The 26,060-nt window shown below is 54.5% G+C and overlaps 3 protein-coding genes and 1 long non-coding RNA gene across 10 annotated transcripts in view; 2 read left to right on the top strand and 2 right to left on the bottom strand.

Moving 5' to 3' along the window:
- Positions 1–26,060, bottom strand: part of TFIP11 (tuftelin interacting protein 11) — a gene marked incomplete at its 5' end in the record, with an annotated part of 601,324 nt that overhangs the window by 554,808 nt on the left and 20,456 nt on the right. The gene's annotated exons all lie outside the window — the stretch shown is intronic.
- Positions 2,208–11,045, top strand: ASPHD2 (aspartate beta-hydroxylase domain containing 2). 3 transcript variants are annotated; one of them, XM_083590507.1, is made up of 4 exons: positions 2,208–2,403; positions 5,911–7,249; positions 8,997–9,110; positions 9,945–11,045. In XM_083590507.1, the coding sequence occupies exons 2-4, from the start codon at positions 6,442–6,444 to the stop codon at positions 10,052–10,054; spliced, it is 1,032 nt and encodes a 343-aa protein (XP_083446633.1). In that variant the 5' UTR covers positions 2,208–2,403; positions 5,911–6,441; the 3' UTR covers positions 10,055–11,045. The 3 variants fall into 3 exon arrangements, with proteins under 3 accessions (XP_083446633.1, XP_083446634.1, XP_083446635.1); XM_083590508.1 differs by lacking the exon at positions 2,208–2,403 and adding an exon at positions 2,605–3,877; XM_083590509.1 differs by lacking the exon at positions 2,208–2,403 and adding an exon at positions 3,918–4,018.
- HPS4 (HPS4 biogenesis of lysosomal organelles complex 3 subunit 2) lies at positions 11,813–26,056 on the bottom strand. Of its 4 annotated transcripts, none has more exons than XM_083590331.1 (14): positions 25,542–26,056; positions 24,872–25,364; positions 23,735–23,825; positions 23,294–23,437; positions 22,627–22,734; positions 21,911–22,027; positions 21,709–21,803; positions 20,811–20,883; positions 19,728–19,764; positions 17,511–17,607; positions 16,651–16,828; positions 15,632–15,764; positions 14,782–14,890; positions 11,813–13,043 (listed from the first exon to the last, which is right to left on the bottom strand). In XM_083590331.1, the coding sequence occupies exons 2-14, from the start codon at positions 24,910–24,912 to the stop codon at positions 12,872–12,874; spliced, it is 1,395 nt and encodes a 464-aa protein (XP_083446457.1). In that variant the 5' UTR covers positions 24,913–25,364; positions 25,542–26,056; the 3' UTR covers positions 11,813–12,871. The 4 variants fall into 4 exon arrangements, with proteins under 4 accessions (XP_083446457.1, XP_083446459.1, XP_083446458.1 ...); XM_083590333.1 differs by having other exon boundaries at positions 16,750–16,828; positions 25,542–25,984; XM_083590332.1 differs by having other exon boundaries at positions 24,872–25,700; positions 25,733–25,984.
- The window catches only part of LOC310751466, a 57,841-nt gene continuing 44,830 nt past the window's right edge, over positions 13,050–26,060 (top strand). The window contains exon 1 of the long non-coding RNA XR_014542529.1: positions 13,050–14,253. This is a non-coding gene — a long non-coding RNA (uncharacterized lncRNA). The remainder of the gene's footprint in view (positions 14,254–26,060) is intronic.

Raw genomic sequence — 26,060 nt, 5'->3', positions numbered from 1 at the left:
TGTGTCTCTTGATGATCATGTGCAATTGGTGCTCGCATAGACCTCGGTTCCAGTGCATTTCCCAGGAGCTGCAGTGGCCTCTTAAGACCTCATAACTTGGGAGTTCATAGTTTATTCATTTTATTGCATTTCTATGCCACCTTTTTCCTCTGCAGGGTGCAGGAAGCTGCTTGACAGTGGAACAGTCTTCCTCGGAAGGTGTTAGACTCTCCTTTACCCTCCTTTACCCTTCCAACTCTACAGTTCTCTGATTCCTATGATTTTCTGGCCATAGTTAAACAACCATCCTATGCCTATCCAACTAACATTATTGAGATCTGGTGCAAAATCAGAACAAGCAGGTAAAAGTGTGCTACATTTTGGCCTGAGATGGAAACAAACCCAAGCAACTCTTTGTGTGCAGAAGGGTATTCCACATTCCCATCACTTACTTCCATGAATCTTGCACCTAGAGACAGTTGTTATATGACAGAAATACTCACTGTTTCATCTGCTAAAACTGAGAATCTCAGGAAATAGCAGGCCTTCACAACAATAGTCTCTCTCAAAATCATGCCACACAACTTTATTCCTCTGCGTTCTTGCATCCCCTGCAAAATGTCTATTCTGTTGCCTGTGGCCCTGGTCTTACCACAAAGAGCAAGGTCCTGTGACTCATAACACCCAGTGTTACATATTGCAGCTTCTGTTCATTCATTCCATCATTTATTGGATTTCTATCCCACCTTCTTCTCCGAAGAGCTCAAGGTGGCGAACATGGTTCTTCCCCTCCCCACAATAACCCTGTGTTGAGAGGCAGTGACTGGCATTCAAGGTTCATGAACCCTGGTCTCCTGGGTCCTAGTCCAACACTGTAACCACTACACCCACTTTCCCCTAGTACCTCTTGCATATGACATTAAGCAGCATTTAGCAAGGCATGGTAGTCCTTTCCAGGGAAGGCAGGTAGCAGCTCAAAGCCAAAGTCCTTTCAATAAATATTAGGAAAGGGAGATGGGGGCAGAGCTGATCTCACGCACACATTTGGGAGGAATCAGGTAGCTTTGGGGAGGCCTGACTCAACTTGCAAGGAGGAGAGCTCACAACTAGCAGAGCTAACAGTAGCCAAGAAGGATCTTATTCCTGCTGCATTTCAGCTGCCTGACCCACTTTGGCTGCAAATAAAACAAAAGCAGCAGGAAGTTTAATCTCCTAGAGGGCTTAACTCATTGCTCACCAGACTGGAGCCAAAAGCCTTTGGGATGCCAAGGTGGCTGACCCCAGAAGAGCAGGCAGCCCTGGAAACATGCAGGAGGAGGAGCCAGGCTTACAGTGGGGTTCCCCATTACAGGGCAAGCATGCCAGAAGCATGAAGTTGGCAGCTACTGTACCTTGGAAGCAGCTCAGAGCATCCCATGAAAGAGTAACTCCATCTTCATACTTTGTAGAGTCTTGGAAGAGACCGAAGGTGGCTCGTGCCAGTGGGGATGGAGTTCAGTCTGCTCTCCTGGAAATGTTTGTCCGCTTTACCTGAGAATTGTAGAGTTGGAAGGGACCCAAGGGTCATCTGGTCCAACCCCAAGCAATGCAGAAACCACACCAGAAGAATCCATGAGAGGTGGCTATGTGACATCTTGCTTAAAAATATCCCGTAAGGAAGAGTCAATCACCTTCTGAGAGAGTCCATTCCACTGTCGAACAGTAGGCCTGTGATCCCCAGGACCTATTCTGAGCCCACTGACTTCATTGATTAGTCCTGAGTGTGACTTGATTGTACGAAATTGTTCTAAGCAAATTAGAGTTGGCTCCTATGACCCGCTCACACTGGCCGGACACTGAGGTCCACCTGGAGGGTCTTATGGTGGCTGTGTCCTGGGAGGAGTGAGGCTGCAGGGAACCAGGCACAGGGCCTTCTCCGTGATGGCCCCGCCCTGTGCAATGACTTTGCACAGGCTTCTGAAGAAGGCAGCCCTGTAGCGGGAAGCTTTGAACGTTTAATCCTCTTTTTGTAGATGCTGGAAGCCGCGCAGAGCGGCTGGGGCAACCCATACAGATGGCTGGGGTACAAATCATAAAAGTAGGATGACATGATGGTGAAGATGATCCTTTCGCAAAGCAAAGGAAGCCGCCCCGCCTGCGGTGCTTTTAGCCGCGCCGCTCTCCGCCCGCAGCAAGCGGCCCTCTGCACATGCCCCGGGCCCCGCGCGGCGGCGGCGGCGGCGGCGGGCGGAGAGCGGCGCGGTCCTCCCGCCGGGGCGGGCGCTGGCTCGGCGGCCCCTCCCGCGCGGCGCCGACGTCGGGCTGCTGGGAGTTGTGGTCCGCGCTGCCGAGCCGCCGCCGCTGCCGGAGAGCCTCGCCGTGCCGGGAGCGCCGAGGGCGGCCGGGAGCGTCGGCGGGAAGCGCGGGCAGCAGCAGCAGCAGCAGGTAGGTGGGCCGCTGGGCAGGTGGGCGCCGGAGAGCAGGCGCGTCTCCCTCCGTGGCCGCCTCGGCCGCGCCGGAGCCGGGCGCTCGGTCCGGGCGGCGGGCGCAGCCAGCAAGTGCGTCGCCTGCCGCCTCCGCGAAGAGCGCGTGGCCCCGATCCCGCCCGCCGGGGGACGCGAGGGCGGCACTCTGCACATGCTCGAAGGCGGCCCCTTTCGCGCCATCTCGGGCTGGCTGGGCCTCGGCAGGCGAGCGGCCGACCCGGTGGCTCTGCAAGCCAGAGAGCCCCGCGGAGCCAGTGCGGGGAGGACTCCCGGGCCGAGCCCTTGGCGCCGGGACGCCGGGTGCGCCGCCGGGGAGGCTGCGGGGGCGTCTGGCTCGGCCGTGCGACTCACAGCCGAGCCCCTCCGGAGCACCTCTCCTTCAGGACTACACCGGCAGGGCAGGAAAGTACTCTGCACATGCTCTGGAGGCCCTCTTTAAACGTGTTCTGGGCTGGTCAGCCGTTGCAACTGAACCTGGACTTCCAGAGAATATGAACAGGGACTGGGGGAGGTGCTCGGAGTTGCTGCTCTCAAACCCCTCTGCTCATGCTCAGGAGTACTTCCTGGCATTCCAAGGCTCCACAGGACAAGAGAAGTGGGGAGGAGGACGGACCTCCAGGCGCCCCATCGCCTGCCCCCAAGTGCTCCAGGCAGCCCAGGCCCCCTGACTGGGATCCTCGGGCAATTGCTTTGGCTTGGGTGCTCCCCCAGGCGATGGCTTTGGCTGCTCTCCAATGCTCTAGGAACCATCTGCTTCACCCCGGCTTATCATCCTGGGAGGTTTCCCTCCTTGCCTGCCAGGAGATTCCTTGAGAGCAGGGGAGGGCTCTCCCCCACCCCCAATATTCTTGCTTCAGAACAGTGTTGGCACACACACACACACACACACACACACACACACACACACCCTTACACCTCCTGTGCTTGACACTTCCTGCTGCTTCTGCACCTCAGTCCTTACATAACAGCTTTTCCTGCCTAGGAGTTTCTCCACTTGCCACTTTGGAGTGTTCAGTACAAGTGCAGTTTGGAAATGGATCCTCTCCCCTCCTCTCTCCCCACCCTTTCCTGTTGCCCCCAATTCCAAAGTGACAATTCATGCAAACACGCTGGAAGCAGCCTGAGCAGGTCCTGGGCACGTCCAGACCGGAGGAAGGAAATCCAGGCGGTGTTTGCTTCCTGCATGGGAAATGCCATCATAAACTGGTTTGCTGCTGTGTCACAGTATTTGCTGCCTGCCCACCAATCCACTTCCATTTGCCATGTGGCAGTGCTGGCCCCTGGTTGGTGTCCACGTCTCCCAGAACCTTTCAGCACCAGTACCAGGCCTGGGTTCCAAGGTGGGCCAGCCGGAGGCAGGAAGGAAAGGGCTCTGGGTCTTGCCAGAGGACCCAACACTCAGGAGGCTGCAGAGATCTCAGCCTGAGCAGAAGGTGAGCCCAGCTTTGGCTCACTTTCCTTTGGGGCATCAGGGTTTGTTGTAGCATGGAGATGGAGACCAAGTTAATTAAATTTGGGGGGCGGGTGTCTCCCAGCAACGAGGAAGCTTTTTATTGCCTGCTTGGTTGGATTGGGTGAGTTACCTTATTTCCTTGGGGTTCTTTTTGCAGCGCCCATGGGGTGCTGTGGGGCTCATTCTGGAACTTCACCAAGTGCCTGGAGCCTGGGTGTCCAGAACACAGTCAGGCAAGTAGTCTTTGGGGGTTCTCCCAAGTCTGAGGACCATCGTTTGGGGCTTGAGTTGAAGAAATGCTGTGGCGGTGGGCTCTCACGTCCTGCGTTTTGCTCTCATTGAGGCTGCTCCGAAAGCCCCCTGTTTAAATGGGGCAGTGGAAGGGTAGCAGCAGAACAAGGGCCGGGTCTCTCCATAAGGTGGTCTCTGCCAGCTGTGCCCTCTGCTCAGGACAGGGTCCTGGGTTGGGGGAGTCCTGGCCCAACCCCCTTTCTGGGGACTAAGGGACCACTGGACATTGCCTCTGGTCCTGGCTGGTTTGGAATTGAGAAGTTCTCTCCCAAAGTCTGTCTCTGCTTGTTTGCAGCACAAAATACTAGGGATCTTTCTGCCATCCCAGGTAAGCAGGAGCCGCCTTGCGAATCTGGTGGCCCTGAGCCTGAATGCTCTTTGAGGGGAGTCTGGCTTTGGGTAAGGAAAGCTCTGCTGCGCAAGGCAGCCTCCTTCTGCTGACGTTTCCCTGGCACCTGTACAGGCTGGATGGGTCCTCAGTCGGACCCAGCAAGGTAGTTCCACCAGGGGAGCAGGCCTTCCTTGCAGAGCAGAGTAAATGGAACCACTCTGGGAGGTGATGCTGTTTGCAGCAGCACTCCAGAAGGGGCACTACCTGCCAGCTGGCAGGCGGGTGACTCAGGTGCCAATTGCCACGTTTGTGGTGAGTGGGTGGGACGCATTGTCAAGGGTGATTGACATGTGCGTGCGTGGGGGGGAGTGGGGAAGGTGCCTCCTGCCCCTGCTGAGAGGGTGGGAGGGCTGAGTCTGGCGCTGCTGATTCAAATCTAGAGAGATGGAGCACAGGGCAGGCAAGCGAAGCTGGCAGGGCTGCTGGACTCCAGAACCATCTCTGGGAGCTGCACAGAGGGAGGGAGGGCTGGAGGGAGGGGGAAGAAAGCCAGCCTGCAGGTCTGCCCTGTCCTGTTCCACCACCACCCCCGCCCCGCTCCTGGACCAGCTTGAGGCATCCAGTGATTGGGAGCAGTGCAGCTAGAGCACTCTGCTCACCTAGAGAGCCAGCGTGGTCTAGTGGTTAAGAGTGTCAGGCTAGGGCCTGGGAGACCAGTGTTCAAATCCCCACTTGGCCATGAAGCTCACTGGGTGACCTTGAGCCGCTCACAGTCTCGCTCAGCCCACAGGGTAGTTGTGAGGAGGAGTAGAACCCTGTGCACCACCTGGAGCTCCGTGGAGAGAAAGGTGGGATGCAGTAAATTTTAAAAAAATAAATAAATCAGCAGTAGCCCAACCCTGGTGGCAAAATGACATGGGAGATGTGAGGGTGGGTTGTTGTTATTTTAACCGAGTGATGGGGAAGAGGGGCATTGCTGCTTCTGGCACCACATGGGAGCTCATCTTAGCTTTGTCTACGTGCCAGAAGGTGATGGCAGATCAGAAGAAAGGTGTGTCCATGCAGTGCACTTGGCCTCCCTTGAAGACTCTGGCCTGCGTCCCACTTGAGGGGGGGGTCACAATTATGCACAAGGGCTAAGGTGGGAAGCCTCCAGGGGCCGTCCAGACTTTCCTGCCCTCCAACTGCCATCTTCCCCCAGAGTCACTGGCCATGCCAGCTGCTGGAAGTTGGAGCCTCACAGGGTCTGCAGAGCCCCGGACAGCCATCCTCCCTGCTTTTGGAAGTCCTCTACAACCTCCACACACAAGTGGAAAACAGGCTGGACAGGCAATGGGGCTCAGGTGCAAGAGGGACCCGTTTTCTCAAGGCTCCTTCCTGTTTTCTTGCAGATCCTTCAATGGGAACAGAAACTGGGACCTGGACCGGGTGCTTGTGGAGGGAGCATGCGCCCCTTGTGCATCCGTTTAACCTGGGCAACAAATGAAGGAGGCCCCAGAGACCAGAGGACTCTGTTGCGGGTGACAGCAGCTTTGCAGGAGTGAAGTTGTTCCACAGATCCTGGATCTCATGGGGCTCCATGGCGCTCATTGGCTCGGAAGCGATGTGAGAGCATCTGTGGAAAGGCAGCGCCTGAGCTGAGCAGCTTCTCCACTGTGCCCCTGGCTGCTTGAATTCTGGAACCTGCCTTTCAGGATGGCTGCCCCTGAAGCTTTCCCAGGTCTTCGGCCCTGACGCAGGAGCTGGCGAGCTGCCACAGATGCAGCCTGTCCCCCTCTGGGACCCCCTGGCACTGCTTGCCCATGACTGGCCTCTCCCCACTTGCCCCTGTCAGCCTGCGTGGTGCGGGTGCCTGTGGAGATCTCGAGAACTGACTCTCCCTTGCATGCGCTAGAACCCGGCACCCGTTCCGCAGCCCCAAGATGTCTCTGGAATGGCTGGCAGGATGGAGCGGGTCTCTGGACCAGCTGAGGGACTTGATCGCCAGTGGGATCCAGTCTGTGCGGGACTGCGACACCACCGCCCTGGGCACCGTGGCCTTCCTGCTGGCCATGTTTGTGTGGTACTGCTACCACGTTGGGCGGGAGCAGCCCCGGACGTACGCCCTGGGGAACTCTCTCCTGCAGGGGGTGGACACCAACGGCCTGCAGAATGGCTACACCCACTGCCACTCCCCGGAGTGTGTCCGCTGTGCCCACAGCGATGGCCTGAACCAGAAACTCTACCACAACCTGCAGGAGTACGCCAAGCGCTACTCGTGGTCTGGGATGGGCCGCATCCGCAAGGGCATCCGCGAGCAGGGCCGCTACCTCAGCAGCCGCCCCTCCATCCAGAAGCCAGAGGTCTTCTTCCTGCCCGACCTGCCCACCATGCCCTACTTCCCCCGCGATGCCCAGAAGCACGACGTGGAGCTGCTGGAGCGCAACTTCCAGACCATTGCCTGCGAGTTTGAGGCCCTGTACAAAGCCTTCTCCAACTGCAGCTTGCCCCAGGGCTGGAAGGCCAACAGCACGCCCAGTGGCGAGTGGCTGACCTTCTACCTGGTCAACCAGGGCACCTGCGTGCCCCGGAACTGCCGCAAGTGCCCCCGGACCTATCGCCTGCTGGGCAGCCTGCGCACCTGCATTGGCAACAACGTTTTTGGCAATGCCTGCATCTCTGTCCTGACGCCGGGTGCCGTTATCGCAGAGCACTACGGACCAACCAACATCCGCATCCGCTGCCACTTGGGTAGGCACCTTCGGTTTACCTTCAGTTCTGGCCTCCTCCCTTTCAGGAGAGCCTCCCTTGACTGTGCCTTTAGCAGTCAGGGGCTCTGGGCAGACGGAGCAACTGTCCTGCACAGCAGCTTGGAGGGCAGCTCAGCCCCCTTACCTGCTGGGTGTTAAAGATTCTGGTGGGCAGCTCTGGGGAGCATCATGAAAGCGAGGCTGACCTGTGGCCCTCCATCTGTTGCTGGACTCTAGCTCCCAGCGGCCAGCCTGCCCAATGGTCAGGGAGGGCAGGAGTTGGGGTCTGCATCTGGAGAGGCCCCACAGCTACCCCATCCCTGCCTTGCTGTGGACTTTGCAGAAGTTGAGGCCTGAAAAGGAAGCTTTGCTACTCCTCCGGGGGAAATTTTCCCTTGAGGTGTGTGAGCCCTACACCTTACAGGTGCAAAGAGCACACCCACTCCATACTTTGTAGGGTGGTGTGGTCCATGTATCTGTTCCTTAAAGGAGGGAGAAATTCTATAGGTCCTTTAAAACTGACGTGGGTTTCTTCCAGACGTCATGGCCCTCTGCAAATTGTTCAGGGTGCAGAGTTCCTTTTCAAGTCCTCTGTTTCCCAAGCAATTGATGGGCAGCCCCCTAAGAGAACAGCGGATTATGAAATGAGGAAACGCTGGGAATGCAAAGGGGGCCAAAAATCCACAGTAGTCTTGGGAATGGGCTCCCTCCGAAGGTGCTGGAGTCTCCTGCGCTGGAGAAGGTGGCAGAGAGGTTGTGGGTGGCCATCTGCCAAGGAGTCTTTAGCTGCGATTCCTTCATTGGACCAGATGCCCCTTGGAGTCTACTACATCTCTACAATGTCAGGATTCTGTGCTTTCCTTTCCTTTTTTCCATGCAAAAGTCTGCACCCGACTGCATTTCCTGCCTTGCTTTCAAGTAGATAGCAAACGCAGCTCTCATTGTTTGCTGGGTGCAACTCGTGCTGCCAGGCTGGGCTGCTGCCATAGCAACCCCTGAGGCGGTCTTGCGTGCTTCCAGCCTGCCAGCCGGCCAATCTGAGACTGAAGCCTGGCGGATGCCTGCCTCCCATTAAAAGTGCCACAACGGCTGGTCTTGTTCAGCCAGGTAGGGCTGGCGTTAAGCGGGGTCAGTCTTGCAGGGAGCTTGGCCTGGCAACTGCAAAGTATTTGGGTCATGAGCTTTTTTGAAAAAAGGATTGGACATGTTTGTGAAGGACAGCTCTAGGGCTGTTGCCGTGCCAGCCTATTCAAAGCCTCCCTGTCCCGATGCCATCCCAGGTGCCAGAGAGGCAGAGCGGTGTAGTGGTTGGAGAGACACCAGGGTTTGAAACCCCCGTCAGCCACGAAACTCACTGGGTGACCTTAGGCCAGTCTAGCCTTCCTCACTGGTTTGTTGTGGGGATTAAATGAGCTGGAGAGCGCCATATAGGCCACATGAGCTCCTTGGAAGAAAAAAGGTGGCTAATAATAATAATAGCATAAGGGGGATGATCATCTCCTTGGTGCCCCTCAAGACCTCTTCCTAGCGGAAAGAGTACGCTGGACCTGGTGGGCTCTGGATCCAGCCTAGCAAAGCAGCCCCTCTGCAGCAAGCCCAGGACTGCAAAAGGTAGAGGGCAAGATTGTAAAATCCACCCGCCTTCAGGGAACAAGGAAACACAGGTGTTTTGGCTGGCTGGTGTTGGGCTGCTCCCATTGCCGTTCCTCCTTGGCTCTGCCCATCATGCATCTTCTTTCTTCCTGCAGGACTGAAGACCCCCAGCAATTGTGAACTTGTTGTGGGAGGGGAGCCCCAGTGCTGGGCGGAAGGGCGCTGCCTGCTCTTTGACGACTCTTTCCTGCACACGGCATTCCACGGTGGTAAGTCTGAAGCCCTGACACACCCAGAGGCTGGAGTGTGCCCTGAGGTGTTTTCCCAAGGGGCTGATGGGGGAGGGGAGGGCTTTGCTGGAAACAGGGGTGTGTGTCCCCCTAGCTCCACGTGATTCCCAAGCGCTGAGAAGGAAAAACCCTCTCTCTGCCCGACTCCTTGCAAAGCTGCCTCAGTATGTCCCATGCAACTTCTGACCCTTGCAGTCAGCTTCTGCAGCTCTAAATGACATTTCAGGTTGTTGGAAAAGGTACTTGTGTGCATGAGCATGGGAGAAATATGGACGAGGGCAGGGAGAGACACTTTCAAGTGTTTCTTCCCACCGCCTTGAGGGCTAGCAGCTAGATTTTTAAAAAGAATAAAGATAACACCAGGCCTGAGTGCATGGTCCTGTGAAGCGCTCCCTAGTCCTGTTCCCTCTTGCATGCTGATTAACCATGGGGTGCACAGAATACTGGGGACTCTTTTCAGCAGAGCACAAAGGGGGCGCATCCTAACAGTGTTCTGACCAGAGCTGGGGAGGGGCTTTGTCCTGCAAGACCCAGAAAACACATCATGGTTCCAGCCAGCCTTAGTGGGGCTGCTGCTCCTGCCCCTCCACTGAGATACAGAGGGGGCATTCAATCATACATTCACAGCCATAGGAGACCTCATTAAACTGCCACGGCTGGGAACTGTAGTTTGTGAAGGGGCTGAGAGTTGTCAAGAGGCCCTGCCAGAACCATTTATGGTGGCATCGTAGTACCCTAAAGGTATGGTAGTAAGAGAGACCTGGCAACCAAACTCACCCGCTGAACTGCTTGCCCTTCCTTTTCTTCCTCCAGGTGCCCCCGAGGAAGGACCCCGGGCCGTATTCATGGTGGACCTCTGGCACCCAAATGTCGCTGCTGCCGAGCGCCAAGCCCTTGATTTCATCTTTGCTCCCGGACGATGACGCAGCTTCCTTGGGCGCAGCAGGCTGGAGGGCAGGCAGAGGGTGCCATGCGGGGTGGCCTGGAGCCTGGAGCCCCCTCCCCAGTTGGCCTGCCTGTGCGAGGGTCTCACACACACAAACAAACTCCATGTGTAGCTCCTTTGCACCAGGTTTTTGGTCGTGGAAAATTCCACCTTGCAGTTTTCTTTCCTATTCTTTGCTTGGGGGGGGGGTGGAGGAGAGGCTCCCCAAGTCCTCCTTCCCACTCCCCACCTGCCCACCTTTCTACTCTGTGGTTGGGCACCGTGCCACTGTAGTGTGTTAACGTTGCTGTGTTTTGCAGTGTCCTGACTTTAGAAGCTAACAACCCTGATGTTATTGATGAATGTAGCCATGTCAGTGTCACCTTGTCATCTTTAAAGACAAAAGCACCCCCCATTGGTCTAACTCAGAGGTGGGGGGGGAAAGGGGGCTCTTCTTGCTGTAGCTTTTCATGGGGGCTTGGATGGCCTGGGGTCCATTCTTCCCCCTACCTGTAAGAAAACAGGCCCCCTCCAACATCTCTATGTGCAACAGGTGAGAGCAGAGGTAGGAGGGACAAACTCTGTCCTCCCCCTAGCATAGAGCAGTGGTGTGGGACCCCCAGCCCCCCTCTCTCTCAAGCTTTGCATCAGCTTGCTTTGTGCCTTCTCCTTCCTTTTGGCCCCTGCTGCTTTCTGTCCTGGCCTTGAGCACTTGCTGCACATTCCTGCAAGGAAGAGGCGGATGAAGAGGTCGAGGGGGGTAGGTTGACCTCCTGGTAACTCCCCCCCCCCCCAGCTGCCAAGGGGAGGCTGAGCAGCCTGTCATGTATCTGGGAGGTGCAGAGTGGGGGCAGAAGAGGATTTATTTGATGCTCCCCTCCCAATCAGAGTGGCTGGAGGGAGACTTAAAGCGCAGTGTGTTACAGCTGGGGGTATCTGTGCCGGCAAAAACCACAAAGGCTATCCAATAAAAAGAAGTTTTGCTTAAAGATGCAGTTGGTTTGTGGGAGGAGGCTGTGGAGCCCCTCCTAGCTGGAGTGGGCACAGAGGGTAGGCTGCCTTACGGTCTCCACCTCTCTTGCTCCTGGGGGCTGGGCTGTGCCTGGCACGACTCTCTTTTGTAGTTGCAGGAACCCCGGGAAGGAGGGGATCTGAATGGCAGCAGCATCAAACACCTCCAAAAAGCGGTTGGGGGCACACGTGTGCCCCTTCAGAGGGAGGCAGGGAGTTTACAGCCCCCCCAAGCCCGTCTGTGCCCTTGGTCTGCCTTTGCCAGATGTGTTGGACTGCAGCTAATGGCTGGGTTCTTGCATTGCAGGCCCTTGGGATTCCTTCCAACGTTTTACCCCCATAAGAACTTACTGTCAGGGGGGAGGGCAGGACTGTGAATTCAGTCTCAGAAGTGGTGCATTTGAGCAAGCGTAGGGTGAACATGTGGGTCCAGGGTGGAGCATGACCCAAGGCTCCCTCTGCAAAGTGCTCCTTCCAGTCTCTCTCTCTCGGTGTGTGTGGGCAGCCTTCCCCACCCGCTGCCAGCATACGGCGCTCACAGATGGCAGCAAGTGGCCCTTCTCTGCAGGCAGCAGCGCAGAAGCTGTTTTGGTTCCCTGCCTTTGTTGCTCTTGCAAACACCCCTTCCTGGCGCAAGACCAAGCCACCCACAGCCCTGCTGCCTTCCCAGGGCCTGCGCTCTCGCGACTCGCCTTCTGGCAGGCGAGGGGGGCTGGGGTGCCAGTGGGGCAGGAACAAGAGGGGCTTTTCTGGGCGGCAACTTTATTGCTGTGCTGGGGGACTTACAGAGCAGAGGGTAGGAGCTCCGACCTTCTCAACACCCCCCCCAAGGAAGGCAGCCAGTCACTTTTCCTTCGCAAACATCTGCGACACAATCCAGGCACTTGATGCAAAGCGGAACTGGCTGAGAGCTGTGCACCTGTTCCCACTTGCCCTGAAGGAGTACAAAGGTGCCACCACCTCAGAAGGCAGGGGGAGAGGAATGCATGGGCCCGCCGGTCCCCATCAGCACCATGTCCCTGTCTCCTCAAGCCCTGTCAGCCGTGACGAGGGTGGGCCAGCATCACGAGGGGAGTGTGCGCTGCCATTGGCAGCAGGCCATCTTTGGCGGAGGAGTCGATGTGCCCGTGCGCAAGAGCCAGGCAGGCCCCAGGGAGGAGGCTGAAAGGCAGCCACTGAGCATCCGGCAGGTGGGGGGTGCACATGGCAGGAGGCTTAGCTGCAGAGCAACAAAAATGTCTGGTCAGTTGCCGGGGGAGAAGCTCCAGGCCTCCCCCCACGGTTTCAGAGCTCATCTAAAGCATCAAACAGCATTCAATAGAAAGCAAAGACAGAAACATCTGGAGGGCATCAAATTTGGAGAGGGGACGGTGGCCTGGTTTAGAAAAAGCCCTCCAATAAAAAGGGTTTTGAAGCTACACCCCACTAAGCTCATTAGGAAAAATGAGCAGGGCAAGGAAAAAAAAATCTTTCTAGGGAAGCTAGCTCTCCAAAGGCAGGCAAAAGTCCATAGACGAGTGTCCAATGATACGCTTTTGGGAGGGACGTGTTCCCTCAGAGGAGCTCTCCGGGGAAGCAGGGGAGCTATGATCTTGCCCCTTGGAGTGGGTAGCAGGGGGTGGGCATCCATGTGCTCTCCCAGCTGGAACTGAGCCAAGGGGGGGCTTCTTCCAGCCATACGGTGGGGCTCTGAAGTCCTGACAGCCCTCAACCCATTTCATGGAACCGAAACAACAAAGACTCTGGTAACACTGTAAGAAGTCCTGGAGGATCGCAGCCCATGCAAGGAGGAGCCTCCTGGGTCTTAGAGAAGGTTCACTCCATGCTTGAGCAGCTTCTGCCTCGCCTTGCTGGCCAGGCCAAAGGCGCTGTCGTGAGGGTTGGGCATTCCTGAGTTGCGCAGAGGGGAGGCCACCTGCTGGAAGTAGGTCTCCTGGACAGCACTCCGACACGCGTACACAGCAGTAGAGGCGTTCCTGTGGGGTGAGAAAGCCATGTTTCACAGGTGTGACTAGAAGGCAGGAGAGATGCAAGCTTGACCCCGTGCCGGTGCTTCTGCTGCTGCGAACAGGGATCAAGTCCAGAGAAGAGCCTGCTGGATCAGGCCAATGCCCGCCCCCCCAGCCCAGCATCCCCATAGCAGCCAGCCAGATGCCTCTTTCTTGCAACAAGGATTCAAGCCCAGAGCCCTCTTCCCCAGCAACTGGGAGGCAGAAGCATTCCTCCTTCCAACTGGGAGGCAGAGCAGAGCCACAGTGGCGAGGAGCCATAGGCTGCCCTTTCCTCCACGAGAGAAACTTCTCTGTGAGGAAAGCCCAAATCTGCTAGTTTACAGGTGGTGGGAAGAGAGAGGAGATGTAGGTTCATGAGATCACATATGGTGTAGAGAAAAGGCAAGGAGGAAACTGGAAGCCAACAAGGTCATCTCTATTTTCTGGAACACACTTAAAGGACACTATTCAATTATAAGCAGATTTTCAGGGGAAACACAAAAGAGGACAGCTGTTTTTTGGTCAGCATTCTTTCAGGCAAGGAAGTTACACCTTGTCTGCTTCACTTGGGATCCCCATAGAAGCACTTTTATGCAGATTGTGTGAAGTAACTCTGCAGAGATAGACATGCGCCTGCATATGGAGACTGCTCAGTAAATGGCGGTTTTCTAGGGATCCCCCCTGCAAGGTGGAAGCTCAGTCCAAGGACAGGCAGCCGGCATCAGCCTTTCCCAACCTGGTGCTCTGCAGGGGATGCCAGCATGGCCAATGGTCAGGGGGAGCTCCACAACAGCCGGAAGGCAAAAGGCCTCTAAGTCTCATGAATTTCTCTGGTGATTTCCAAGAGAGCCTCAGCTGGCCTTCTTGAAAGCCAATGCAGGGTGTCGGGAGTGGCAGAGGCAAGCCTGGCCATGGCTTGGCCACATTAACAGCTGTGCTGAATGCAAGAGGAGGAGGGGCAGGGGGGTCCTCTTCAACAAGCAAATGAAAACCCCACTTTTTGCTGAAAATACACAAACATAATGAACTGGAGCCTCAAGGAGAACTGAAAAAAGCGAGCAACTTGCTTGGTCAACGCAAGTGACGAACAAGCAGGGATTTGGCTGGTTAATGGGCATGGCTAATCTTTCAAAGCTTGCAGTCTTTCCTTTCAGCATAAATGTCTTTGTCCTAGTTAGACCAGGGTGTGGCTTTGGTGTGCTGTTATCATGCCTTCAGCTGAGAGGAAAGGGGGGGGTGAGCACATGTGCAGAGCAGCAGGTGATGAGGAATGGAAATAAGCGGCCAATGCAGCCTTGGCCCCTCGAGCCAGGAGGGAAGCTGCCTCACTCTGCCTGCTGGAACGCCACCATCTGCTTGCCAGCGTCACGGCTTGCTTCCGCCTGAGTGATCAGGGCCCAACAGCAAAACCTCCTTCCTCCCTGGCCAATTATAAGCCCTGCTGGCGCTCAGCCAACCAGCGGCTCTCACAGCCCCTGAGCAGCCGCCAGAGAAAGATGCTGCTTCTAAACCTTCCAAGGGCTGCTCCTTACTCTGAGGCCCAGATCCCATTCTGGTTCCAGAGACAACTTGCAGCTCCCTCTGCATGCCCACCTGCACCCCGGGCTTATTCCTGCCCTGCGTGCTTATGAGGCTCGCAGGCAGGAGGAAAAGCCAGGTGGGAGCTTTTTCAAAGGGAGCACTGTCTGTCATCTGCACGCGCACAGGGGCCTCCCCACCTTACCTGACCATTATTTCTGAAGTCGTGGGCAGCTGGTGGAAATTGGCATGGATCAGGCTGGCTGCCCTCAGGAAGGAACGGTCTGCGGGGCTATTAGCAGGCAGGAAGTTGGCTGCAACATGAAGGAAGGAGGAGCCAGGGGTTAGAATCTCAGGACGGCAGAGCTGGAAATCCAACCCTCGGCAATAATAATAATAATTTTTATTTATACCCCGCCCTCCCCAGCCAGAGCCGGGCTCAGGGCGGCTAACACCAGTAAAATTACAGTAAAAACATAATTGGGAATCAATTTAAAATACAGGTTAAAATGCAATTTAAAATGCAGCCGCGTTTTGAAAGTAGCCCATAGATAAAAACCATAAGGGGAGGGAAACATAAGGGTCAGACTTGAGTCCAAACCAAAGGCCAAGCGGAACAGCTCTGTCTTGCAGGCCCTGAGGAAAGATGTCAAGTCCCGCAGGGCCCTAGTCTCTTGTGACAGAGCGTTCCACCAAGTCGGGGCCAGTACTGAAAAGGCCCTGGCCCTAGTTGAGACCATTTTTGGACCTCCAAAATGTTGTCATTTGTGGACCTTAAGGTCCTCCACGGGGCATACTAGGAGAGGTGGTCCCGTAGGTACGTGGGTCCTAGGCCGCATAGGACTAGGTGGACCACGATGCAATGTAGGCCAGAAATGGGCTGAATAACAGCTTCCAGCATTCAGAGGTCTGCTGCCCCTGTCCCTTCCATACTGCCACGATAGCTGGAAGCCAAGAAGGACCTAAGAGTCCCTAAGAGCAGCTCGACGGCTCCTGGCCGCTGACTCCCACAGAGCAGGCTCTCTCTGAGGCCCCCCTGCCCCCTCAGCACTTACTGGCCAGAACCTTCTGCACGGCGTCATAGTGCGCAAAGCCGTAGGTGACCTTGGCTGCAGAGAGGCTGTCCTTTGGGAGGGTCTCCTTCAGGTGGACCTCCAGGCCGTTCAGGGAGGCCAGGCTGCTGTGATACTGCAGGCCAAGGGAGAAAATTAGCTCACTATGCCTGGAGAAGGCACCTGCCCTGCGCACAACAGTCCCAAACCAGGCCAGGGCCAGCTCACACAGGACAGTGCTTGCTGAGCCGTGGCAGGGCCACACGGTTCCCCAGCCACGTGCCCATTGGCCTCGTCTCCCCAAAACATCCTCCTGCACACCCTTGGGGTCAAGGCACAGCTTGTGGCTGCCAGGACCCTGCAGAGCCCTCCTAAGAAGGCTGACCTGGGAATCCCAGAGCAGAGCGCACCCGACTGCACTTGGGCGTCTGGGGGCCAACGCTCAGTGACAGAAAGTCCCTGGGCTCCATCCCTTCTGGCCGCTCTACAGCATCGCAGGGGTAGTGAAAGCACCTCTTCTGACCATGCTCTTTCCATTTGAGCACAGCGATAAGAAAGCCATTTCAGGGGGAAGGGAGGCTCCTACTCTGGCTAAGGACTGCAGCTCAGAACATCCCCCTGGCAAGCAAAAGCTCCCAGGGTCAATCCCTGGCAGCACCTCTGGGGCACGGCTGGGAATGTCCTGGCCTGAAATCCTGGCAAGCAGCTGACAGAGCAGTTGATACTGAGCGAGATGGTCCAGTGGTCTGACTAGGTGCAAGGCAGGTCCCCCGTTTCCTCCCTCTCCAGCTCCACACTAGTTTGGTGCAGGCTCCTCCCATCAGCCCTGCCAGAGAGCCATGGAAAATGGGACTTGCAATCCCTTGGCTTCTCCACCTCTTCCTCCCCAGGGATCCTGCAAGAGACAAGGGACCCCTGCTGGCAGGAAGGCCATGGTGCAGGCTGCCACTCCCCAGAGGCCGAGCCACTCAAGGCGGGGACGGGGGTCCTTTGGCAGTAAGATGAACAAAGGAGTCTCTTACCACATCCTCAACAGAGGTTTTGGTGTGTGCAAAGTGCTCTTCAGCCAGGAGGGAGAGCACCAAGCCTCGAACATGGTGGACATACAAGACCATCCTTACCGAAGTGGTGCCACCTGACCCACCAGTTGCTCCAGCAGAAATCAGGCCATCTTTGCAGCTGCCTGGGCCTCCCTGGGACCTGAGAGAAAGAGAAAGAGGGAGACTTCTCTCTCTCCTGTAATTCTCCAACTAAGGATCCCCCAGTAAAAGTGGCTTGCAGAAGATTTGGGGACAGACCAAAGGAAGCCCTTCTTCACACTTATGGACAGGGAAAGCCCCCTTCTACTCCCTCTGCTCCTTCGCCAGATCCAAGGACTCCAGAGTGATTCCAGAGTCACCTACATGCTCCTTTTGTAAAGGAATGGATGTGGAACAGCCCCACTCAGGGCTTCATCAGAGAGACAGGGTCTTCCTCCTCTGAATCTCTTTTCAATAGGGAAGCCCTCCAAGGGAGCTGAGGATGTGTGTGTTTGCTTTGTGCTATTTAGAGGTTTACTTACAATCAAGCAGTATAAACATTTTCTTAAATAAATAAGTTAGGACCTGCAGGGCAGCCCTAGTTTAGCAAGGAAAACTTAACTTGCAAAAAATACCCTGCCTTTACTCACAGCCCCAGTGATGGATACTGTTGGGGTTCAGGGGGTTTGCAAAAAAAGATGGAAGTGTGTTAAACACCAATGCTTCCCTGTCGGCTTCCCTGTCTGACAGATCACACATAGCAGATCCAGGGTGCAAAGGAGGAACATATGCAGAGTCTGAAAGGGGGAACCAAAGCCAGGGCTGGCGAGAGGCCCTTGGCGGGGCTGCTGCTCCTGTCTTACCTGATCATCCACTCCACAGGGAAGTCCCGGAGGGCAGTTGCTTCATCATCCAAAAGGTAAACGGGGGTGATCCGGACCCCTGGAGGTAAAGGGGGCTCTGCAAAAGGGGTCAGAGCACTTCTTAGGGAAAGGAAGAACGAGTCTTGGGTAGACTGTTTGGACCTATAAAGCGCAGCCCCAGTGCAAAGGGTACCTTCTGATAACCATGACGTTGGAGCATCGAAGGGCTTGCACACAATTACATACTGAAAAAATTGATTCAATGATGAAATCAGGCAGATTCTATGGTAAGGCGGGTCAAAAGAGAGGGCGGGTTTATGGGAAAGCAGTTCTAGGGAATTATATCCTTGAATGCAGGTTATACAACAATATTAGGGGCTGTTATTTTGATCCTCTTTTAAAGAAAATGAAATTTGGGGTGCTAAAAGGAAGCTGGGTTTCCTGCTCAGGCCACTGTTGTCTCCTTGGTAGGAAAGGCTGCTCTGCATAGCAGGAAGGCATGTAGCCGCCACTGCCGCAAACTGCCCTGGAGAGCGGAAAACATGAGAGACGCATATTAAAAGAGTAAAGTGTATTATGAGACAAATGTTTTTAATACATTTTATGCTTTACTATGAATCTGTTTCAAATTTATTACTCCTAATCACTAATTTTACTAATTACTAATTTTAAGTAGTGAGCACTATTTTCTTTCTTTTTCAATATAAGTTTATTTAAATTTTGTTTTCTGGCTTAAATTTTGTCACATTCCTCTGTGCTGCTATGGTCCAAAGATTACTGCAAGAAAAGTTATTCTGTTCTACAAAGTGATCATTTTGTCTGTCTCCAATACGAACCAGCCCAGACCCTACACTCCTCTTCATCAGAGAAGCCTCACCAGGCAAGTGAAGGGTGACCAGGGCCTTTTCAGTGGTGGCCCCATTTATGAAATGCTCTTCCCAGGGAAACCTGCTTGGCGCCATCATCACCATCAGGCTTTAGGTGCCAGGCTAAGATGAGACCATTTTTTTTACGCAGGCCTTCGGTAATTCAGTCGCCCCGTGAGGCACTGCTCATCTTTTAGCAGAGCTGGGTAGATGGTAACCCAATTAATATGTTACTGGGTGCACATTTGATGCATTTTCGCATTTATTGTTTTAAATTTTCTGAATTTAATTGTTTTATGCATGGTATTTTATCTTGTTGAGTCACTTTATTAGTATTTATTTATATACATATTTATAGACTATTTCATAAAATAACACTGTAAAAGCATACAAAAAGTTAAAAATGGACATCAAGTAGCCGTTGTGGAAATATGTGTTAATAGCTGGCATAAGCTTACCAGAATAGAAAAGTTTTCAGCAGGTGTTTAAAAGTGGCACCAAAGGTGCCTGCTGAAATTCTAGTGGCAGAGTGTCTGGGCCAATGGCACTAAAGGATCCGTTTCTGGTTGCGATCCAGTGAGCCTTGCCAACTGGGGGAACAATCAACAATGCTCCTGCAGATGAGATGCTTTCTTTTTTAAGCAGATCCCACAAAGAGTAGCAAGCTGTTCTCTCAGGGGCTGGAGAGCAATGCTTCCTTGCTGTTCCATAGGATCATTTACCCGCATAATGCAAAACAGCCTGCCAGGGAATGGAGTTGAGCTCACCTGAAATTCCTTTCTTGGGATCACTACCCTACGTTAAACAGCCTCCAGACTGTGTGAACAAGGCAGGGCCTTGTGAACCACAAACTCTGGGGAGAGGGGAGGGTGAGCAGCATGGAGGTCTAGGAGCCAGCCATGTGTCAAGACCTCCATGAAAGCGGAGGGATGAGAATGCAAAGGTCTCCAGGACTGGGAAGAACTGGGATGAGGGAAGCTCTCTGAGTAGCGCCAAGGAATCTGCAAGATGGGAGGAGGCGCAATGCCTGCTGCCTAAAGATGCAGCCCTTTCCAACCCCCCCCACCTGAGCACCCTCTGGATGTAGGCCAGCAATGGGTTGTAGGCATCAGAGCTCAGCCTCTGAGCATATGTGGGGCCCATTTCCCCCTTGCTGTGTTGTACCTCCAGCTTCTACACTCCTACACAGGCGGCAGGGCAGAGGAAAGGGCATGAAGGCCCAGCACCCAGAGACGCAAGAGGGCTCCGTGCGTCTCTCATGCAAGCAGTCCCTGGCAGACCCAGCCACCCACCAGGGCAGTCTCCTCCTCTGCCAGCCCAGCACGCCTCTCCCCTCCCTCCCGACACTTACCCTGAGTCTGCAGCACAGCCCCATTTCCCGCCTCGCCCTGAAAGGGAAGGTAGAGAGTGGCACTGGGTGAGCTTGATAATAAAACAGCCAAGGCAGATGCCGGCAAGGGTTCCAGACTGGAGATAAGGACAGAAGAAAAGCCTGCTGGATCAGGCCAAAGGAGGCCCGTCTAGTTCTCAGAGTGGCCAGCCAGATGCCTGTGGCAAGCCACAAACCAGGAAGCAGGACCTGAGCACAAGAGCAACTCTACCCTCCTGCGGCTTCCAGCAAATGGAATTCACCTCCAACTGTGCAGGCTGAGCACTGTGGCTGGGAGCCATTGATAGCCCTTTCCTCCTCCTCCTCTTCCTCCTCCTCCTCCTCCATGAACTTGTCTGACTCTCTTTTAAAGCCATCCCAGTTGGTGGCCATTCCTGCCTCCTGATGGAGCAAATTCCACAGTCCTGTATCTTCTAACATTCAGCTTCACTGAACGTCCACAAGTTCTAGTGCTATGAGAGAAAGAGGAGTTGACTTCATCCACTTTCTCCATACTAGGCATCATTTTATAAACTTCTGTCAGGTCACCTCTTCCTCGCCTTTTCTCTAAACGAAAAAGTCCCAAACGTGGCAACCTTTCCTCAGTGGGGGTTCCTTCACCACCCTTTTCTGAACCTCCTCCAACTCCACAATATCGTTTTTGAGGGGAGGCAATCAAAACTGCACAGTCCTTCAAATGTGGCTGCCCCATGGATTGGGGTGATGGCATTACACTGGCAGTTTTATTCTCAATTCCTTTTGTAAGATTTTTACTTAGAAAGTGTCTTCTGCTTCCAGGAAGAGTTTGGAGTTGTGGTTGCCTCGAGAGAAAACCTGGACATTTGAGGCAGGTGGTGGGTAAGGAGTGGCCATGAGAGGTTAGAAAGATCTAGTGAAGCCTTTTTAGACTTTCTTCAGCAATCATGAGAACCAGAAACCTGACTTTTAACATTAGCTTTCAGATTCCACCCTTGTACAGTAAGGAACCCATGCAACATGTTTTTCTCAGGTGCTGCGCCAGCACCGAACCACCCTTCTCCCTCCCTTGGCTGAGCTGAAGCTCACCTCTGAGGCTACGTCCACCTCCTGCAGCAGAACTCGGGCAGTGAGGTCTGGCGGCAGCTGAGTGCTGACAACCCTGGGCGGGGATGGGGAAAGGAGAGATGGCAAGTATTAACACGAATGTCCCACTGGTTTCCTGAGGTTGGATGCTGTGTTCCCTCCTGGCTCTCAGCTGAGCACGGTAACCTAGGGAGAGCTGCAAATGCTGCTCAGAAACATTCAGACAGTCGTGGCTTGATTTACCCGGAGTGCGCTGTGTGGCCCAATCCTTCCCCGGGTCCAGCCACAAGACAGATCCCTGCATGCAGGGCAAGTCCTTTGGTCACCCTGTCAATCTCACCATCTGGGAGGCCCAAGGGGTGAGTCTATAGAAGCAGACATAGGAAATAGTGGGTGAAAATGTGGATTGTGGCCTCTGTGGACAAATGTGAGGACAGTACAGAGCAAGTAGCAGGGCTGAACAACATGTGCACCAAACACACTTGCTCTGGAGTGCAGGAGGCTGCCTTAGACAAAGTCAGACTATTTGTGTTCACCTTCCTCAGTACTGCCTACACTGGCTGGCAGTGGCTCTCAAGGGTTCTAGGCAAGGGGGGTCTCTCTCCCAGCAGGTGCTATTGGGGATGCAAAGCAGGTGCTCCAGCACTGAGCTACAGTCCTTCTCTTAAAAGCCAAGCTTCCAGTCCTCAGCTTTCTGAAAGGGCTCATTTAACCTGGAGCAAGTCAGGTCCGTAGTCCATTCAGCTGTGCACTGTCTTTTCCAGCCCACCTTGGAGATGCCAATAGGGACTGAACTGGGGACCTTCTACATGCAGAGCAGGTGCTCCAGCACTGAGCTACACCAGCCTTTCTCCAATGGGGAGAGTGCAGGAGAGTCCACACAACAAGTCATGATACTCACAGCCCCTGGTAAGAAATGCATCCCGCCCGGACATGGAGGGTGCGCTGGCAGGTCTGCAGGATGAGAGCCGCTTTCAGCAGGAGCAAAGGCTCCACCTGGAGAGAGGAGCACAAAGGAGGCTGTCAGGGCTTCCTGACACCCTGTGGGGAGGGGAGGGGAGGGGAGAAGCCCCAAAGAAGCAGCAAGGTCTGCAGGGAGTTACTTTGGTTTTGTCCAAGGCCCAGAGGGAGTTGAAGATCCGGTGTAGGTCAGTGGTGTTTTGCTGCAGGTGCTCCACGTAGCGATCCCATGCCTGGTCCAGCTCCTCCTGGGCACGTTCCTGGGAAAGGACACAAGAGGCCATGTCAGCGGAGAGTTTATCCCTGGTGGGCGAGTTACAGGCTGCTTGTGGGCTGCAGGAAACTGTCCAACAGAAGCCAGGGCAGCAAAAAGGAAGAGAAGAGGTCCCTAAGATTCCAGAGGACTCAAGATTTCAGTCCGGGAAGCAGATCTGCACATCAGGACTCCGTTCTGGAGGACAAATAAAAGGAGCAGTCAAGGTGGATATGTGCCCAGGCCCTTGCAAAGGGCTTTCCCCCCCACGGCCAGCCTCTGAGCATCTTGGATTTGGGGGGTAGGAAGGAGAGGTGGGTCTGGATTGCCTTGAGAGACCCACATAACTTTCAAGTCACACAAAAGCCTTTGCTTAGAGAAGCCCACCTGTGAGGGAAGGGTGCAGCAGGCTGCAGAAGCCCATCTGCAGGGCAAGGAGGCTGCAGAGAGCAGGCCAGCCTGAAGGTCAGCCAAGGCAAGACTAAGAGGTGTGGCTCAAGGCTGATGTGAGGGTCAGAACACAAAAGGAAACAGGAGGGAAATGGCTGGGAGTCAAGGCAGCATCTGCTCAGCAAGGCCCCGCCGCCCCCTTGGACCAGCAATCACCATGTAAGCCTGGCGAACAGGCCCATTGTAGAAGCAGAAGAGTCCCATCAGCTGCTCCAGGAACCGCATGCAGCTGATGTCAGGGAGGTCAGTAGTGCAGCCCAGCACCTGCAGCAGAGAGGAGGGAGGGAGACTCTTGGTGAGTCCCATGGAACCAAGCCAGGCCAGGCCTATCTAATCAGGGCACTCAGATCCCCCATGACAACCAAGAACATCCCTCTGAGAAGCCCACAAGCAAGGTGGGAGGGCAATCGGTGGCCCTCAGGAGGAAGGCTGCCTCTGAACATGGGCCTTCCATTCAGCTATCAGAGCAAAGTTCTCCCAGTGTTATATAGAGGAGCACAAGAACAGAGCTGGAGAATCACCTGGATGAACATGTTGCTTACATCCCAGAAGCTCCAAGAAGCCCAGAAGCAGGGATGGCAGGCCAGTGCCCTCTCCCATGTCTGCTCCTGGCAACTGGCACTCCAAGGTAGGCTGCCTCTGTTCCATTCAGCTAGCACGGCTAGCAGCTTCTTCCCATATAAACGGTTGCCATCATGCAGCCTGCCTGCACACCCACACCCATCTTTGAAGATTTCACCAACGCCAGCTTTATTCCTTCCTCGGGCTTTATTCCCGTGCCCAGAAGAGCAACAACAACCTGTGTCGCCTTGCACTGACTCACCCAGATGTAGCTTCCATCCACTTTCACAGAGAGCTTGAGCTTCCTCAACCGTATGAGGCCAGGTGGAGAGCCCGAAATCTCCTCCATGCAGCGAACCACGCCAGCTATCTGCCCACACAGAAGCTCTTGATGGTCCAGAGGAGTCTGAGAGATGTGGGGAATGAAGAGCCACAAAATGGTTATGCTATGGATTAGCCTTGTCACATCCCAGGCTATGGAGATCTGCCGAGCTTGGAGCATGAACGGCCAAAACCACCACAGAGTGACAGAAGATTGCATCAGAACAGAGCTCTACCCCCGATATTACTAGGTCCCTGCCCCAAGGAGCAAATAGTACAATGTTTGCCAGCACAGAGGGATGGAGGAGAGGGCTACGGGGCCAACTGAGAACAAATAAAATTCTCCGCATGCAGATTTTGTGGGGAAATAAGCTAGCCCTACCTGACGGGGGTTGAAATAGCAGATCCCAGCCTGCGTAGGATCTCCTTCTTCCTTCACCTTTGAGCCGTCATAGAGGAAAAAGCAGTTCCACCTGGAAAACATCAGTGCCATGGCGTTCAGGATGCATCACCTCATGGGAGCAGTCAATATTCTCCAGAGGGCAACCTAGTTTTTCCCCAGGCAAGGGGGATCCGTACATGGTGATGTGGGGAAGCTATACAGTGGTACCTTGGGTTAAGTACTTAATGTGTTCCGGAGGTCCGTTCTTAACCTGAAACTGTTCTTAACCTGAAGCACCACCTTAGCTAATGGGGCCTCCTGCTGCCGCCGCGCTGCCGGAACACAATTTCTGTTCTCATCCTGAAGCAAAGTTCTTAACCTGAAGCACTATTTCTGGGTTAGCGGAGTCTGTAACCTGAAGCATAACCAGAAGCATATGTAACCCGAGGTACCACTGTACTCCGTAATTCTTGAAGGCATGTTTAGAAGGGAAGAGATTCAAAGTACAGCTACTGACTTTCCAGGTGACTTTGACGCTTCTTAAGAGAAAGGTTTCAAGTGTGTCAGAGACTCTTCACTTCCCTGCTCCTTGCATCTCAAAGGAACACACAGGGGCTGAAGAAGGCTAAAAGAAGCTGCCACAGAAACTAAGGAAGGGCACTGCCCCAGTACGAAGCAAATGAAACCAACCAGCCCACCCTTATTTAAATAAGAAGAACATAACCCAAGAGCCATGCAGTCCAGCATCCCATTTCTTACAATGGCTGGCCAAATGCCCCTGGGAAACCCACAAGAAGGACAGGAGAGCAGTAGAGTCATCTCCTGCTGCCATTCCCTGCCGAAATGTATTCAGGGGTATGTTCCCTCTGCTGTCAGAGATAACAAAGAATCACTGCAGCAGGTAGCTGCAAATAGCCTTCTCCTCCATGAATTTGATATTGGAGGCCATCACATCTTGTGGTAGCACACTCCACAGTTTAAGTATGCACTGTGTAAAGAAACACAGGAATTGTGTCCTTCTTGAAACTCTCACTCTCATTTGCTCAACGTTGGAGTTTCAATTGTTTGTTTGTTTGTTTGTTTTTTAAAGAGAAAGATTGTAGGAAGCAGCCCCTAGGATGCTGTAATGGTACTTACCAGGCCCTGGAGGTTGGATCAGACTGCACACAGTCCGCCATTTAACTCAGATTCTCTTCACCACATCTCATTATCTTCACAAAGAGCTTCTCATCAGAAAAAGGTAGAAGAGGACTAGATTCATATTCCAGACAGTGGTTGATTGCTCCAAGAACCCATCACATACTTAGGTCCTGAGTGGGTTCTGAATAGGGATGGCCAAATCCCCCCAATGGGTGGCTGGGGGGGCTTTCTTACAGATGCTGATGCCAACAGGTCCCCCTCAGCCTCATTTTCATGCCAAGCACATTCACCAAATATGGATGCTCAGTCAGACAGGACAAGAGAAACAACAGAGACCTTATTTAGCATCTCAGCAGCCATTTGGATGCCAGTTTGGGGACTGAAGAACGTTTTAGCTGAAGCTTCCAAACCAAGATTCTTTGAAGCTCTGTGTGTGTGCGTGTGTGTGGAATGTCTTGTGATTCCTGCTCCAGGCGTGGCTTCCTTCACTCTAAAATTAAGAACTGGATTAACGTATGAAGTCTGCTGCCCAAGTCATGTGACCCACAGCAGCTGATAAGTGCCGAGCATCCAATTTTAACAAGACAGCCAGGATGGTGCAGTGCTGAAGGGGGTCAGAGTAGGACTTAGGCAAGGGTGGCTTAAAGATCCGACGAGGATAGCCTACCTCGCAGGTTTGTTGTGAGGTCCTGCCCCTTGAACACGGCACTGTGTCTTGAAGGAAGGGCAAGATTTTGAAAAGGAAACGAGAAGAAACCCAGCCAAGAAACTGCTTGCGTGTAGTGGCCGCGCCCCAATTCCACTGGTGAGCCCAGGGAGCCCAACTCTCCACCGGGGCTCGGGCTCTCTCGGCGAGGCGCCTCTGCAGCCTGACCCGAGGTGGGGAAAAGGACAGGAACGAGGCTCCCCAGGCCGTGGGGGAGAGAGCGAGGCCCCTCTGCTCTTGGGCTCCCTCTCCGGGCCGACCCCTCGGGCTAAAGTCCGGCGAGGAGAGGGCGGCGTGTGAGGCGGCAGAACGCAGAAGCCCCCCCACCCCGCGGGGAAAGAGGCGCTCTGTCCATGCTCAGAGGCCAGGCCTGCCCACTTCCCGAACCTGAGAGACAGAGAGAAGCAGCCAAGGGGCCCCGGCCTCTTCCGGGTTCCACCGCCACGCGCTCAACGGTCACATGACCGGCCCGACCCGCAC

The sequence above is a fragment of the Podarcis filfolensis genome (assembly GCF_964270895.1).
Source record: "Podarcis filfolensis genome assembly, chromosome: 16".
Lineage (NCBI taxonomy): Eukaryota > Metazoa > Chordata > Lepidosauria > Squamata > Lacertidae > Podarcis > Podarcis filfolensis.
The sequence above is the reverse complement of the archived record's forward strand: the minus strand, read 5'-3'. Positions and strand labels throughout refer to the sequence as shown.

Bases quoted from the DNA above. Each gene is read 5' to 3' on its own strand.
- ASPHD2 (XM_083590507.1), top strand. From the start codon at position 6,442: ATGTCTCTGGAATGGCTGGCAGGATGGAGCGGGTCTCTGGACCAGCTG. The intron at 7,250-8,996 runs GTAGGCACCTTC...TTCTTCCTGCAG, and splicing joins CCGCATCCGCTGCCACTTGG to GACTGAAGACCCCCAGCAAT. The intron at 9,111-9,944 runs GTAAGTCTGAAG...TTCTTCCTCCAG, and splicing joins GCACACGGCATTCCACGGTG to GTGCCCCCGAGGAAGGACCC.
- HPS4 (XM_083590331.1), bottom strand. From the start codon at position 24,912: ATGGCGGACTGTGTGCAGTCTGATCCAACCTCCAGGGCCTG. The intron at 20,884-21,708 runs GTGAGTATCATG...ATCCCCGCCCAG, and splicing joins TGCATTTCTTACCAGGGGCT to GGTTGTCAGCACTCAGCTGC. The intron at 13,044-14,781 runs GTAAGGTGGGGA...CTCACCCCACAG, and splicing joins ACTTCAGAAATAATGGTCAG to GAACGCCTCTACTGCTGTGT.